The sequence below is a fragment of the Rhipicephalus microplus genome, chromosome 5, assembly GCF_043290135.1.
Source record: "Rhipicephalus microplus isolate Deutch F79 chromosome 5, USDA_Rmic, whole genome shotgun sequence".
Taxonomy (NCBI): Eukaryota; Metazoa; Arthropoda; class Arachnida; order Ixodida; family Ixodidae; genus Rhipicephalus; species Rhipicephalus microplus.
In genome coordinates this window covers 139777447-139793359 of record NC_134704.1, presented here as the reverse complement: position 1 = coordinate 139793359, position 15913 = coordinate 139777447, and the positions used below count along the sequence as shown (strand labels likewise).

Sequence of the window (15913 nt, the reverse complement as noted above, 5' to 3'; positions counted from 1 at the left end):
TTTCGGCACACTTATATTACAATTGTTTGTAATACCTTCCCCTATCCTTTTAAGGCATTATTGTCTGTTAGTTCTCAATAATAGTGCATCTAACAAAACAAACGAGCCCTTCAGTTTACGCTTTCCTCCGTTTTGCTGATGCATGTATTGCCGTGAGAAAGTCGCGGGATGTTTGGCGAATATCTTTAAAAGTTTTGGAGTAGCCAGCGCAGTAAGTGTGTGTCGAAATCCACCCACATGTTAAATTTGCGTAAGACACGTTCATAGTTTTTAACGAACTAGCCCATTTCCTAGCTTCTCCTCACATCAATAAAGCAAAGATATTATGCCTGCATCAGAAGTTGAAAATTGCCACTAAATAGTTTGATAACACAAAAAACATTCCGGCATATATACGGAATGAAATGATGTGTGGAGCGAAGCGTCCACTTGTTCGTCTGTCATTCTGTTTCTCCATCCGTCCGTCCGTCCGTTAATCTGCCCGTCCGTCCGTCCGTCTGTCTGTCTGTCTGTCTGTCTGTCTGTCTGTCTGTCTGTCTGTTTGTCTGTTTGCGAAAAATCTCCAACGATGCGAGCGATGGGAGCGCCTTCTAGATAACAGGTCGCTTACGAGGCGCGGCTACGACAGACAGCTGCGGCACTTAAGCCCTTAAAGAACTTCTACCTTGAAACAAGTGAAACAGTAAAAACGACTCTCTGTTCTAATTCGCTCACCGTATTCCCTTTGCTTGTTGCAGGCTCAAATTTCAGGACTCACCGGGTCGATTCACATGGATTCGATGGGACGCCGACATAATATTTCTCTGCAAGTTGTCCGGATGAAGCGATCGGGACTGGCGTCGGTTGGTGCATACTAACATCTGTTTAGTTATGCTACGTCAACAGTTTTAACGCCAATCATTGTAGACTACTCCCCAATACTTCTTATTTTACTACAGCTGAAAAATAGCAATGTTCTTTTTCTAACAGCAGAGGCCCTTATGTAAGGGCATTTAAGATATTGTAAGGTGGATATTTGAACGATATCTATGCATTCATTCATAATGGTACAAAACAAAAGATGATGTTGAACGCTAACAAGGTTTACCAGTTGCGCTCACAATACATGGATTTCAACTTAATTTTTCGCCGAGTCAATTGTACGACTTTTGCTTGCTGCATTGTTGGAGGGGAAGGAAGTTTTAGCATTTTTCTAGCTAACGTAGTTATTTTAGTGATCACTGTGTTCACTAGGACGCATTGGTCCTTTACCGTCTGTTTCGATGCCTTAGTAATTGACTGCATGGATGTGCGCATGATTCCCCATGAAGAGTGTAGAAAGTGCTTTAGGCGAAGGTTAATCTTCACACCCATACCTCGTCCTACTATGTTTTTGTATGGGGAACATCTTGCACACCGCCTCTTTAGGTGACCTCTGAACCACCCCGTGAGCCCACGCTCATTGTTGAGTGTTGAAAAGTAAGTTGGAGAAATGTGAGTAACGGTAAACGTGCTTTCAATCGAACTGAAGTAATTCCCTAGATCTAATGTTAAGAAGTAGCCATGTGCATTTGTTCATAGCTGAAAATATTTTCGATGTGTTTAAAAAAGCTTTCCTGTATACGGCATCATTTTTAACCGCAATGAAAAATATTCTTGAGTTTTGGGAAACTATTTATGTTTCCTCCCAATAAAGACTTCTTTTGTTATGAGTATTTCCTTGTGACTTCATGCTCCGAACGGGTTGTTGTCTTTTTTTTTCCTTTCTTACTCATTCTGCCACCTAGTGGATTTCCACAGAGCTCATTTGCAATTCTCTTGTTTTCTCGATAGCATCTGGCAACACTGGCGCTAACGTAAGTGTCAGGGAGAAGGACAAATCTATTACGCTTAAAACTTCATTTCCAAAACAAAAAACGTTTGTTCAAGTAGTTGAGGAATGACTTCCAAGCTCTATAACACATCTGCTTGGGACACGACATATGATTTGCCACTTGCCTGGCCTGGCCCAGCCGTAATTTTTGTCGATGCGGCATCATCAAGTGTGATGCCCATGGGACGGCTTTCAGCTCTTTCATAGTAAAGCATAAAGTACTCTGAATTGTTAACAACTTTTTCTAAATACACATTAATTACTGTGAAGAACTGTCCTTGTTTTTTTCGAAGAACATTGGTATTTGCACTGTCATGCATTCTCATAATTCAGCTGAATTCCTCAAAGATACGTGAAAAAAAAGCTTTTTAGCATCACACACTTACAACTTGAAACTTGAAACTTGAAACTTCATGCTACAAACACGTGCAAAAAATTCTATACGCGAGTGCGCAGTTTCAATTCTTCTTGTAATTTTTGTTTCGCTGATGCAACCGCAAACCATATTCGTCCGAGCCTGCCTGTCTCTATGAAGGAGACGTGCATAGAGTGTTCGCTACATGATAGTGCTCCCGTGCTCTTGTCAGCCACTTGCATCGTATTTCCACTTCGCATCCCTTTCATTAGGCAGCTCCCCAATTCACAAAACAAAAACAGCAAGATGCTTTAAAGGCACAAAGAACGTGTCTAGCATCACAATAAATGTTTGAAGAAACATGTCTTGCTTCTGAAAGATGCTTGCAAGATTCTTCGCCTGTGCTTGCTCGACTGCGCAAGAAGTGCCGATGGCGGCAAAACGTGGCAAAAATTGGTGGTGGTTGTAGGAGCAGGAAATCAATGAAAAAGCATGCTCTAACTCTATGTTGAAAATTGTGAGAAATTAAAGAGTATCTAGCACTTTTAGCACAATTTACTCATTACCTCTAGCAGCTGGTGATTTCATAAAAGTGAGCTCTAAAGGGAGAAAAACTGCAGCAATATCACTATTGTTAGCGTGGCGCCGCAAGGCATGAAGTCATCATGTAACAGTGCAAACTAGTTTTTGAAAAACATGAAAAACCATCTATAGTCTGTTTACAACCAAATTCGAGCTTACCTCAACGCTCTCGCAGTCCTACTAAGATAACTTTTTGACCCATGCAATAAAGCTTCATAATTCCTGTGACGTCAACCAAGTTTGGTAATATGCAGGTAGATGGCTTTCCCACAGAGAAAAATGTTCGTGTCACGGTTCACGTTCTTGATAAGAACTGGCAGTGAAAGTCAAGAAAAGATTTTGGAACCACTCCCGAGAAAAATAAAAATTTCAGTCTGTATAACGAACATTTTAATACTGATCAGCGTAATTATTGTTTACAACATTAACGAGAAAGTATTTACGGCCAAAACGTAAACCCTCTGGCATGGCTCTCTTACACATACCAATGGCGGACGTGCCGAAGTTCTGGGGATAGAGCTTTCTTAGGTGAGAACTTGTTTCTTTGTTAGAACACACCCTATAAAAATAGGTGAGGGCGCGAACAGTCTATATTCGGTGGTGGAATAAAATGCTCTGCAAAAGTTGCCAAGGTTTGACATTTGGGACATTTTAAAAATCGCTCAATATTTCAGAGGCGGTGTCACATGCACTTCTACGACTGTCACATGCACTCCACAAAGTGGTCAGGGTCATTGCTCTACTGCAGTGTGGATTACGTGCGTTTGGCACACATCATTTTTTACATATATGTGAGAATAAAAAAGAGAAAAGTCATGAGTGAGAACTTGCATTGAAATGCCCTTTCCCTGTAACACGCATAGTCTGCAGCCTAAACAGTCTGTATCTAAGCTCAATGCAATGATTCACCTACGGGTGTTATTTTTGTGTAACTCGGGCATGATATTTGCTTATTGTAATTGGTAAAGTCTGTGTTATATGCCTGCTTGCACGAGAAAGATGATTCCGTGTTATGATCATCTGCGTTGATCTGAGGGATATCTTGAAGAAAGAATTAGTGGTAACTGCAAGCCATCATGCACAATCTATTTAAAAAAGAACTCACAAATAGGAGCCGTAAGCTCCGGTAGAGTTAAACATAGACACGCTTTGTTCATGCAAGCTGCAGACTTTATTTGAGTCTGGCAGGCATAAGTTTATACGTCACAGAGGGGGTCCAGCTTCATTTTACTCATCGTAAGGTCCATGTGAACATTGCAGTTAAAAAAATTTTGGTTGCCATACATGCAAAAGAATTATGCAGAAAACGGCTAAATACGAGACAGTGAAATAACGTCGGCTTGTTTGTTTCGGCAACCCGTAGTCTGTTCTGTTCGAATTAGGTTCTTATTATATTTATTCATCATCGAAATATCAATTACGATTTGTCAATGTTGCCATCATGTAGCGATAATTTTCCATCCCTCGTGTTGCCGTCAACGTGAGGCGCAGGTCAGTTTTCACGCTTTATGAGGCATCTAAAGTTTTATTGTTAATAAAATCTGAAGGAAAAGGTTAGAAAACTTGTGTGGCATTTCCGAGTGCCAAACAGCTCGCGACGCCGTCAGGGGGGGGGGGGGGAGGGGTGACCAATCCTATTCAAAATGTCCAGAACTACTTGAGCCTCGACGCAGATAATACAATGTCGTCGCATCATATCTACTTGTTTAGGGCCATGTTACAAACCAAACAATTGAAGTAAAACGTAGTTCTTTATCTTGTTGCATTACGATTCCACGTAGGCTCTTAATAGAAGTATCTTTATGCTCATACAAAACTAAATGTGAAATGAACGCATTGTGAGCTTGCTTAGTAAATGGCAAGATTAATCTTCCTAATTCCTCATTAAGTATGCATATTTTGGGTTATAGCAGTATATTACAGAACAGTATCTAAATACTATACTACCATCCGAGACACCAACAAGGGCTTGTTCATTTGTCAATTGAATGACATTTACCCTCTCTTTTAAACATTATCCTAATGAAATTTGTGAAATATATTTTGCATATCATCATTAACAGAGGGTGGGATGGGACAGAGGTAATCCCTTTTTCTCCTTGCTCGTCCTAAGTTAACTACTGCACAATAAATAAAGTCCGTCAGTAATGAAAGGATAAGTAACTATTTAAATAGTAAATAGTTCGTTCATTCACATAGCATTGTGTCCGGGGTCGCATTTTTTTATCATTGCAACAAGCTACAATCTCTTGTATGTGCTAAACATTTTTTTATTGTGGGCAATGCCTATTGCACGACAAGTTTGTCATTAGACTGCACCAGCATATAAATATTTGTGAAGGGTACAGTGTGGCCACATTACCTACCCGGTCGTTTTCTTTTTATTACTGAGGTCGGAACATGGAGTGCCTCCACCGGTCTCACCATGGCCCAGACAGAGCAGATGTTCCAGCGAGAAATCTTGAGTGCCCTGAAAAACAAAACTTTCAGGATTACTACAATATTGGTATGCTCGCAGTCTTCCTAATACACTGTATCTCATGTCTGGAAGCCTATTTCCTGTTAGAACCATGTATGCTTTCATCAAGCTTATTGCACATTGTCTATTCACCTAAATGTTTTCATAGATGTGCTACATGTTCACAAAACCAGATATCCTTACATTTATACTGACAGCCGTAAAGTTTAGAGAAATAATCTTGCGTTGTAATCATGAACAAGCTAATTAACCTCGTAACTTAAGGGCAGAGCTTAAAATAGGTGGTTGTACCCTGTACCTACTGCCGCGAAGCTTTATCTATACTATATATTGTTTACAAGATTTGGCCCAGGCATTCTAATACAGGTGGCAGTTATTCTAATTGCGATACGAGTTATGCTACCATCTTTTCTACCTTCTGTGCGTGTCTTGTCCTGCGCTTTACGAACGTCGTGATTAATCTTGAACTGACAAAACTTGTAATCTTTACGCCTTATCTGCAAGTGGAGTGTGAAAGTGAAGCACAATTGTTAAAACTAAAGAATGTTGTACGTCTTAAGTCTAAAAAAATCACGTGGTAACAATAGAGCTAATGTTATTTTTTGGTTATCTTAACGAACATAGTGTGAAAGTGAGCGTCCACTCTTTTTTCGAGTATATTTGTGGACACGGAAATGGTGAAGACTTGACAGATCGCCACGACAGCATTCTGAAAGCCAACTGAATTGTCTTGTATAACTGCTTGTAGAAGCTTTAAGTGAAATTTTCTCGTCACAGAATGCGCCTTATGTTATGGAAAAAGGGCCATTAGAGAAGATGGTGGGTAATGATCGCTTCGAGGGATTCTGCGTGGATCTGCTACGAGAAATGTCCCGGCTCCTGGGCTTTCACTACCAGTTGCGGCTTGTCATAGATGGTGCCTACGGCAGCCGAACCTCCCACGGTCATTGGAATGGCATGGTCCGTGAACTACTCGACATGGTAAGACCACAAACGTTTCTTCGCCTACGTGACTTCACTCATAAGACTGCTGCGGGTACGAAACACCTTTTTGTAAGCAATGCATAAAAAAATCGAAGAGTTCGTGGACTTTACAATGCTTTGAAAGTAAAAAGAAAAGCCGGTACTGCGCGATACCGTGCCTCTTCGTGCACGAAAAAAAAAGCTTGCGTAAAAAAATGTTGTATAAAAAGGAAGGAAGCTTTAGATTATGCCATTTCTTGGCATTGCCCCTTGTGTTCAGTACTTTTGTATGGCTTATGTTTCTCTTTGGCAGTCCTGATGGGGAGAAATATTTGAGAGGCTAGGGCTGTCCGTATGCTGTGATCGCATGCTGTCGAAGCCTAAAATAATAATATCTGGAAATAAAGTCCGAAAACCACAATACAAAAATAAGCGACGCCGTATTACAGGGCTGGAGTAACGAAGGTAAACTCAAAAATGAAATAGTGATCTGTATCAAAGGGAGCGCACGCTCCCGCCAACAAAGTGCCTTTTTCCCGTTTAAAGTCGATTGCCTTGACGATGATAAGTTCAGAGCTCTGAAGGGACCTCGGCTGTGGTGTGCGGCCGTATGCTGTGGTCGCTTGCTGTGGTCGGAGATACCGCAAAAGCACCATGGTGCTTTTGCGGTATACCGCTTGCTGTGGTCGGAGATATGCTGTGGTCGGTATACCGCTTGCTGTGGTCGGAGATATGCTGTGGTCGGAGATACCGCGTTTACAAATGAAAAAAAAAAGAGGAAGCAAGTGAGAAATAGAAATCGAGAAGAAAAATGGTAAGAAAAATAAAATAAGCCACAAAGAGAAAACTCAATGGAGTGAGAGAAACACAAAATAAACATATATAAACAGAGGGAAACTCATAAACACAAAACAACGTGGCTGATTTGCCTATCTAGGAATCGCTGTAACACGAAAATAAAGCGTCTCTTCTTAGACGGAGTTTAGCGCTTATTGTGCATTGTTTCAGCAACAGGAAGAATTTGGAAAGTCGCGGTGGGAATGGCAAGCAGCTTTTTTTCTTTTTTTTTTCTGCATTCCTTCGTACATGCTTTTCAACGTCGCTTCCATGACGGAAGTACGTCAGCACAGCCATGGTGCACCCCGGCATCAAGCATTTAAGTGTTATAATTTAAGGAAACAAAACCCCCAGCCCAGCACCGCACGCCATTGAGGCTTTGCACCACTCGTGTGAAATTTCCTGAAAGTTACCACATACTTCTTTGGTGTGCATTAGTTCATAGTTTTAGAGAAGAATGGTGTGTTTAATAACGCAGCGCTTATTGCAGGGTTATTCCACGAGAGATCGACAGGGGTCCAAAAGTTGATATTTTAGATTTCATTGAGCATTTTATATTTCGTGCACATGTCACTAGGTAGCCCGAAAGTGAACTTCGTTTTATGATTAACGGCATAACTTACGAAAAAAAATATCAAACTTCACCAACACGGAGGCACCGATTTCGTCACCTGTCATTTTCGAAAACTTCAGGTCCTATAAAAAGACAAATATTTTTGTTTCAAGGAAGATATTTTATACCTAAAATGCATGTCTAATGAAGAATGAATTCATACGGTTTCAAGTTTGTAGACTTTAAGAAAATAGCTTTAAAAAGGGTCTAATTTCGCGACCGTTTAAAATAAGTTACGTATTTCCTATTTTTTTTTCTCCGAAAGTAACGCAAGCAGCGTTTTCAAACTTGACACGTTTTTAGGATATAGTGTGTTAATTAGGTACATAAGTTATTGGTGCCGTAGGGCAAATGTAAATTTTTATATATTGCCTCAAATTTCTCATATTGGCAAAAGTGTACTCCACTGAAATTTGAATATTGTAAAACCCCATCTTCGATTTTTCCTAAAATCTCGTTAATAGACAAACGAAGGTCATCATACAGTAATATAGAGAAACATGTTGCAATATTTTGTTTTTAGCGACATTATTCTTGGTACAAATCAGAGCTTTTCGAGAATGCGCTGATAAGTTGAGAAATCTAGAAATCGGAACGGAAAAGTGGCAATGAGCTTTAAATGCGAGTAAACGTGACCGCATTTGATGAAGAACGGCTGTTTCAGCAAATAGAAGTATTTTATTTGTATTATTTATTTATTTATGATTACTGCAGCCCTAACATAGGGTTTTGGCAGGGTGAATATACATTTGATAAATTTACAAATCGGCAAACAAATAAATATAAAACAGGTAAGGCATTTACACACTTTCAGAACGAAAAAAAAGAACAGTGGTTTGTAATAAACCAGCATAAGAGCATATAGAGAAATGAGCGCTACATTCAAGATGATCACAAGTTCAGAATGGTTACAGTGATTGAAATAAACAACAGGAGCACATGTCATAGGAATTAGACACTCGCTGCTAGAGCTGCGCAGCAAAAAGGTTCAAGGGTGACTGGGAAACAACTTCGTTACTAAGGTTAGTCCATTCGGTAATTGTCCTAGGGAAGAACGAATACTTGAATGTGTTATTACAGGTGGAAAATGGGATTATTGTAAAGGCATGCCTCCGCCTTGTGGTATATTCTGTGAACAAATGAAGTATATGTGATAAGTCTAACTTAAAATAACCTTTAACTAACTGAAAGAAAAATTTCAATCTCAATACTTTATTTCTTTGTGTAGGTGTTCGGAGGTTAGCTTTTGCTAATAAACATGTTATTGAAGTACGACCAAAACTGTTATAAATAAACGTAACAGCTCTCTTTTGAATTTTTTTCATTTCGCTGATATTTTTTCTGGTGTAAGGGTACCAAATTATGAATGCATAATCTAAAGTAGGTTGAACAATGGCATTAAATGCAACAAGGCGAACGGCGGGAGTGGAGTGCTTAAGAGCTCGTCTAAGATAAAATAATTTGTAATTGCACGAGCTTATTAACTATTTTGAACACGGTATTCTACAGTATCTGAATTCACTCTAATACGTAGAGCACTGAGACTTCTAATATGTGGTGCCTCTCCATTACTGACACACAGATGGAGCTGCTGTAACGGCCATGTGTTTGCAACACGTTGGGTAAGAGAATTGAATGTTCAATGAGTTCATAAACGATTCCTAACAAAGTTTTAATATTTGGGGCACGAAGACTACCGCATTAGACAGAAGAACACGCTTTAGGGCAAGTTGTCATCCGTCGTCTGCTCTACAGATGAATTGCTGTGCGCCGCATCTAGGAGGCAACGCTTTAGAATATATGGTTCAAAGTAGGGACAAAGATTACGCCTCCCGTAATTTTATCAACAAAAATATTGTGAAATTCATTTTAACGTACTATACATCAGTTTTGCATTCGCACTCTGGATACTTGCGTACAAGTATCCACAAACTTGGTCTACAAACATGAAACCGTATGAATTCATTCTTCATTAGACATGAATTTCAGGTAAAAAATATCTTCCTTGAAACAAAAATATTTGCGTTTTTATAGGATTTGCAATTTTCGAAAACGACAGGTGACGAGATTGGTGCCTCCGTGTTGGTGAAGTTTGATATTTTTTTCTCGTAAGTTATGCCGTTAATCATAAAACGAATTCGACTTTCGGGCTACCTGGTGAGAGGTGCACGAAATATAAAATACTCAATGAAATCTAAAATATCAACTTTTAGACCCGTGTTGATCTCTCGTGAAATCACCCTGCAATAATAAAGTTTAGAATATTGCATTACTGCTAAGCGTCTGGTGAATATTTCAACTTACCTGTTGAGCAAAAACTTCGTTTCAAGGTGATATTGCGTGATTCTGTGCACGCTGCTGACTTTCATCGGCAGTGTGCACTATTTTATATTGGGTGTACTAATATTATATTGAATAAAGAGTCAAATATCATTGTTTCTATGATAATGAAGAAAAATGTCGTAGATGGAAAGCTGTACGTAAGCTTTGGGCCGTAGTCGTGTAGTGGTTATGGGATATATATATATATATATATGCAAGAAAGAGACGACGAAACTGTCGTGGAAGCGTCTTTACTAAACGTTTTCAGTTGGTGGACCAGCCTTCGTCAGAGTCATTTCCACGAAAGTTTCGTCGTCTCTTTCTTGCATACAATACGTCGGGTCCAGCGTGAATGACTTTCAAAGAATCTGGTATATATATTTATATATATATATATATTGATATATCTTGATATATATGGTGCTGCTGACCCGACAGCCGCCGGTTGGAACCTGACCTCAGCGGTCACATTTACTTCAAGCTACACTAATGCCAGAGGCCTGCATGCTGTGTGATGCTAGTGTACATTAAATGCCTCCAGATGATGGGAATTTCCGGAGCTTTCCACTATGGCGTCACACATAATTGTACCGTGATTTTGGCGTGGTAAACCCTGAAACAGTATATGTATTTTAATATATCCTACATTGATCTAGATATATTATTCTATTTTTGTATTTAGGCTGCTCTGTGGTCCTTTTGTTTATACATCATTTGTGACAATTCCATGAAATATCGCGCTCTTCTTGCGAGAATATAGATGTACCCTTTTTTGGTTCTATATGCCATGTCGAAGCGTGGTCGAAATCCGAGAATGTTCATATACCACACAATAACTGCACGTTTAAACTATTGTAAAAATACTTCTACGCTCGTTCGTTTCATATAATCCAGCATTAGCCGCAGAGCAGTGTCTAATGCGTGTTCAATTAACGTACGATGTTAACGGGCTCATCACTTTTGCGTTCTTAGAAGACCTAAAAGAATATTCCTTGATTTGTGTCCATAGCGGATGTAGAGGTCATAAATCACATCTGCACCAATGATGCAATGAGCCGATGCTTGAAGACGCTTAGTCTACTAACGCGAGATTGTTAATGAGCTCGTGTCGCACAAGTTTTGGTTTCGGTGTCGGCGTCTTTGGTTCTGAGCGAAAAATCAGCGTTGTACATCACCCATAATTCTGGATAGAGGCAAATGAGATAATGAAATTTTGGAGCTTTGAGTGAGGATCCAACACAGGCCACCTTTGTGGCAAGCAGGAAGTCTGCTACCAAGGCACGTTATTTGTTCGAAAGCTGTGAAAAAAGTTAAAAAGAAATTCACTACAGGAATGTCATGTAGTAGAAGCTAGGAGTATCCTTAACGCGTCATACATTGGGTTACAGGAGCGCATACTCGCACGAGGTGTCGATATATGCTATTCATGAACGAGTGGGCATTTCCAACGTCTGCCCATTACATAGCGCACTGCCATGTGTTAACGTCAGCATCAGCTATAAAAGCTTCAACAAAGTGTGCAGCTCTGTCAGGTAACGTGTGGCCTTAGTGCGTATCCGTATAGGGCCCTTTCCTAATGCACAAAATGAGTGAATATAGTTAAGTGGAAGCCGCGCAGATATTTTGCAGCAGGCATTCTGAAATAGTTTGAAACAGCCATTGGCAAGTTTGTAGTTTCAAAGTTTATTTGCAGGAAAAAAAAATACAAAAACTTCCCTGCGGGAGGCAAAGACTAAAGGCTAAATAGCCTGACGAGGTCTTGACCTCCTGATACAGTCTGCATCAGTGCCATATTACACATATTCACACATCAGTAACATACATATACAAATAAGTGACATTAAACATATCTTATTTAGTTACATAGCTTATTTCTACATGATATACATTCAGAATATGTTTTACATAAACAGGAAACAATTTTGGTATCAAACGATTCTGTTTAAGTATCATTGTTCACAGTAAGAAAAAAAAAATCAACTCAGTATACAAGTATTCCTAAATATAAAAGCCTATGGATCTACTATGTCTTTAGTCAAAAGAAGAAAGGATTTATGATGACATTTAAATTGTTTAGTTTTCAGAGTAAAGTCTATATTCGATTCGTGAAGGTTTAGCAATTGTATGATCTTATAGTCAATAGCCTGCCGTAAATCGATTGCTTACAGAACGCACCTAGAATCGAAGACAGCCTCTGTAGTATTTGAGAAGCAGAAGCGCATGGGGCTCGACTACACTATAGAGATCTACTCTCGAAGGCGCAGCTTTCTATTGCAAAACAGGCGTTGTGGTTTGCTAACTTAAGCGCCTTACTCTAAATTGATGACCCAATTTTTTCAAAATCCCACGATGAGTGTGACATACGCAATATGAATGAAATATCAATGGTAGAGCCATGCACTGGAGTCATGATAACGCTTTTCATGCTCACTTGCGAGAACATTGCTGTACAGAACGGGAAAAGAAATTAAAAGCGACCGCAAAAAGAATTTCATTGAATCTTTGTTAGTTTCCAAATAGTGATCGGTGAACTGCATAGCAACAGCTGGTAAACATGTATCAGCACCTCTGCATAGCTTTTAATGAAACATGAACCATCTACGAATTTTCGTCTGTGACCTGCGGAAGTGTTGTCAAATCTTGTGAACTTTCCATGCTTGCGCAAGTCTAGAAATTCGGCACCATTTCGCAACGAGGCTTCGTTGAAAGATGGCGCTCTGTCCCCTTGTGTTGGTCTGCTGGGCCATTTTTTCTTCCCATAATGGGCTGTACCAACGATAAACCAATATACGGCCTACCCCGATCCGAGACGACCCTTCTCTGCCGTATGTGGCTTGGGGTGTCTTTCACGAACGCTTTTACCTGCCGCATCGGAATGAGAGACAGCGCTACATGCGACCATTGCGACAATGACGAAACAATTGAACATATTTTATGTCAGTGCCCCCAGTACAGCTCTCAGCGACAGTCCCTCTCAGCAGTGTTTGCTCGCCTCGACGACCAGCCATTTTCTGAACAGTCAATCTTGGAATGTCGGAAAGATCGAGCTTCACGCCATAAAGCAACGAAGGCGCTGATGAAGTTTCTGCGAGCGACCCGCCTCGTTGAACGATTGTGACACTACTGTGTGCGAGTGTGTGTGTGTGTGTTTGTGCTTCTCTTCCTCCCTATCCCCCTTTTTTTTTTTTTTCTTGTCTCCCCTTACCCCTTCCCCAGTGCAGGGTAGCAAACCGGATATGTTTTCTGGTTAACCTCCCTGCCTTTCCGCATTAAATTTTCTCTCTCTCTCTCGATAAACCAATATACGATAAAAATACTCAGTCAATCTTCAACACTTCCGGACTCCTTTGGCATTAGTTATTCTCTTATCGCGCTGCTCTCATGAATCTGGGCTACGTCGACTATTTCGGCCGTATTATGCTAACTAGATACGCACGTCGTTCATCAAATATGTACTGAGCGTTGAATTTTGGTCTTATAGCAAAATCCGAGTTGAAAGACACAGTAACAAGATATTTCTTGTTATTTTTCTGCTTGCCATACGGCACCTAAAGTATCGTTTTGCATTAACTATTCACTAAGAAAACGTAATTTCTACAGTTTCAGACTTCCGAAAACTCAGCTTACAGGCTGCCGCGGGGTTCTTTGAAAAAATATTCTATGTTCCTCTCTTTGCAAGATAAGGAGGTTCGAAACCATACAACGTTTAAACATGTTTTTTTTTATTTCAATCTTCTCTAAAAACGTAAGAATACACTTTAATTGCCGTACAATATTCAGGAAGTTCAGTTTTTTTATCTTCTCAAGCGCTGTTAGATTGTGTATTTCTAATACGCTTCAATACGATGCTTATACATGAAAAAAAAACCCTTTCTGCATTTTACATATCACGCAAAGACTATCTACCAATGCCGAACACACCACTGAACAGAAAGCTTCTCGATTTTACATTGACATGTTTTTGTACGATATTTTCTCTGCTTGTGCCGGTAGATGAAAAACGACTCGTAGCTCGTAGTCAGGGACACGTTTCCGTTGTTACTAACCGAAAATTTGAAACTTGAAACCATTGCCGGGTGTGCGAACCTATTTACTGATAACCTAATTTACACGAGAGTCGTTATGCGAATACCAATACATATGAAAAGCCAGCACCGAAATCGAGTTATGGTATGGTCCGTTTGCACTAGTTTTTGCTGACCGAGAAGTTAAGCCAGCTTTGCACTTGGGGTTCCAACTACGGCGAAAGTGGGTATGCACGCTCCATCATTATAATGTTTTAGTTTCCAGTTTTTATTCTTCATTATACTCGTAATTTGTACTTGAGGTAATCGTAAGAAACACGGGCTATAAATGAGCTGCTTTTTTTTTAATCACAGGAGGCTGACTTGGCGATTGGCGACCTGACCATCACCTACGCCCGCGAAGCAGTCATTGATTTCACCATGCCTTTCATGACTCTCGGAGTTGGTCTTCTGTACCGGAAACCCCAGAATGACCACTCGCTGCTCTTCTTCCTGTCTCCACTGTCCACAGATGTGTGGTTGTGCGTCGCGGCAGCCTACGTAGTGGTCAGCTTGTTGCTCAGCTGCGTGGCTCGCGCGGGAGGGGCCCGCTGGAAAAGCAGCTACGTCTCGACTGGGCATTGCTGCTGGTCGTGCCAGGGAAGTCCTATTTGTGGCGGGGGCGGTGGATATGTCACCCGCAGTGATTGCGGTAGTGCGGGCCTCGATGTCGTAATGGCCGGCCGATCTGGCGAGTTGCGGTCACGTCATTGCGAACGGATATTCAGTGATGAGAGAAAACACGATGAAGTGAGAACGGCCAAGAGCCAGTTCACTCTCCCAAACAGTCTGTGGTTCACCATGAGTGCAATCATGAGACAAGGCTGCGACACTTCCCCGAGGTAAGTTCTTTTCTCAATATTATAGCACGTGCGGTAAACTTGAGGCACAAAAAAGAAGTTTTCATACGAGTACACGCTGAGCATATTCTGCAGTATAGTTCGTGGTATGCTTCCTGTAAATAATACCGTCTATGTCATCCTCGTATTGAACAGCCAGTAGTCTACTGTCAAACTTATTGAGCTGATTTAGTGCTTATCGTTCGGTGCAAAGCAATTGCAGTCGTCGGTGATCCATGTAAAATGCAAAGCGCAAAGGCCACTTTTCGAACAGTTCATTGCGGGTGCTCCGTCACGTATTCACAAAAAGAAGCAACGAAATGTGTATAAAGCTGTGTGGTTCTAATGCTGAAGCTCAACGGCAATGTGTACATTTTAACCGACTGGCATATCACTGAAATGATTTTTTGCATAAAAAGGGGAGCGACATGTCTTATGGAAAAGTACGAGCCACGAAGTCTAAAGCTAGAGATGCTTGAGATTTGCCTAAGAGCAGAATACGAAGGCGTAAACTGAACCATAGTATTAAATTTAGAGCAGAAGAAATGGCTTGAAACTGGGAATGTTGTCTGAAGAAACGTAACACGATAAATTTTTTTATTGGGTGCTATTTTCACAAAAGTACGTCAGAATGAATTTTATCGCCACTGGAGTGATACAGCGCAGCCTAGACTGAGCATGTATAATGATGTTGGCGGCACATGACAACCTCAAAAGACAGTGACGATTCAATACACTGGGCATTGCAATGCCCCTTTCACTGCTTCAGACCTGCCATGGAGACGCGCATTAGAAAATGCCCCTCGATGCAGTATCTTACACCACCATTTTTATACTTAAAATTTGCACTTTCTAAGGAAAGAACTAGCCACAAACGTTCCATCATCATTATGGCTACTACGTGCCGAGGTTGCCTTTTGGGGAAGATTTGGCCCGGTGCGTTTGCAGTGATTCGGGCAATGGTATGGAACGTGCCCGGATAACAGCAGCACCTACAAAGAACACAT

At 40.6% G+C, this 15913-nt stretch overlaps 1 protein-coding gene across 1 annotated transcript in view; it reads left to right on the top strand.

Annotated features, from left to right (window-relative positions):
* LOC119182358 (glutamate receptor ionotropic, kainate 3) overlaps positions 1 to 15913 on the top strand; it is a 60115-nt gene that overhangs the window by 33742 nt on the left and 10460 nt on the right. The window contains exons 5-6 of the mRNA XM_075894626.1: positions 6046 to 6249; positions 14383 to 14909. Of these exons, the coding sequence (XP_075750741.1) occupies positions 6046 to 6249; positions 14383 to 14909 (731 nt within the window). The remainder of the gene's footprint in view (positions 1 to 6045; positions 6250 to 14382; positions 14910 to 15913) is intronic.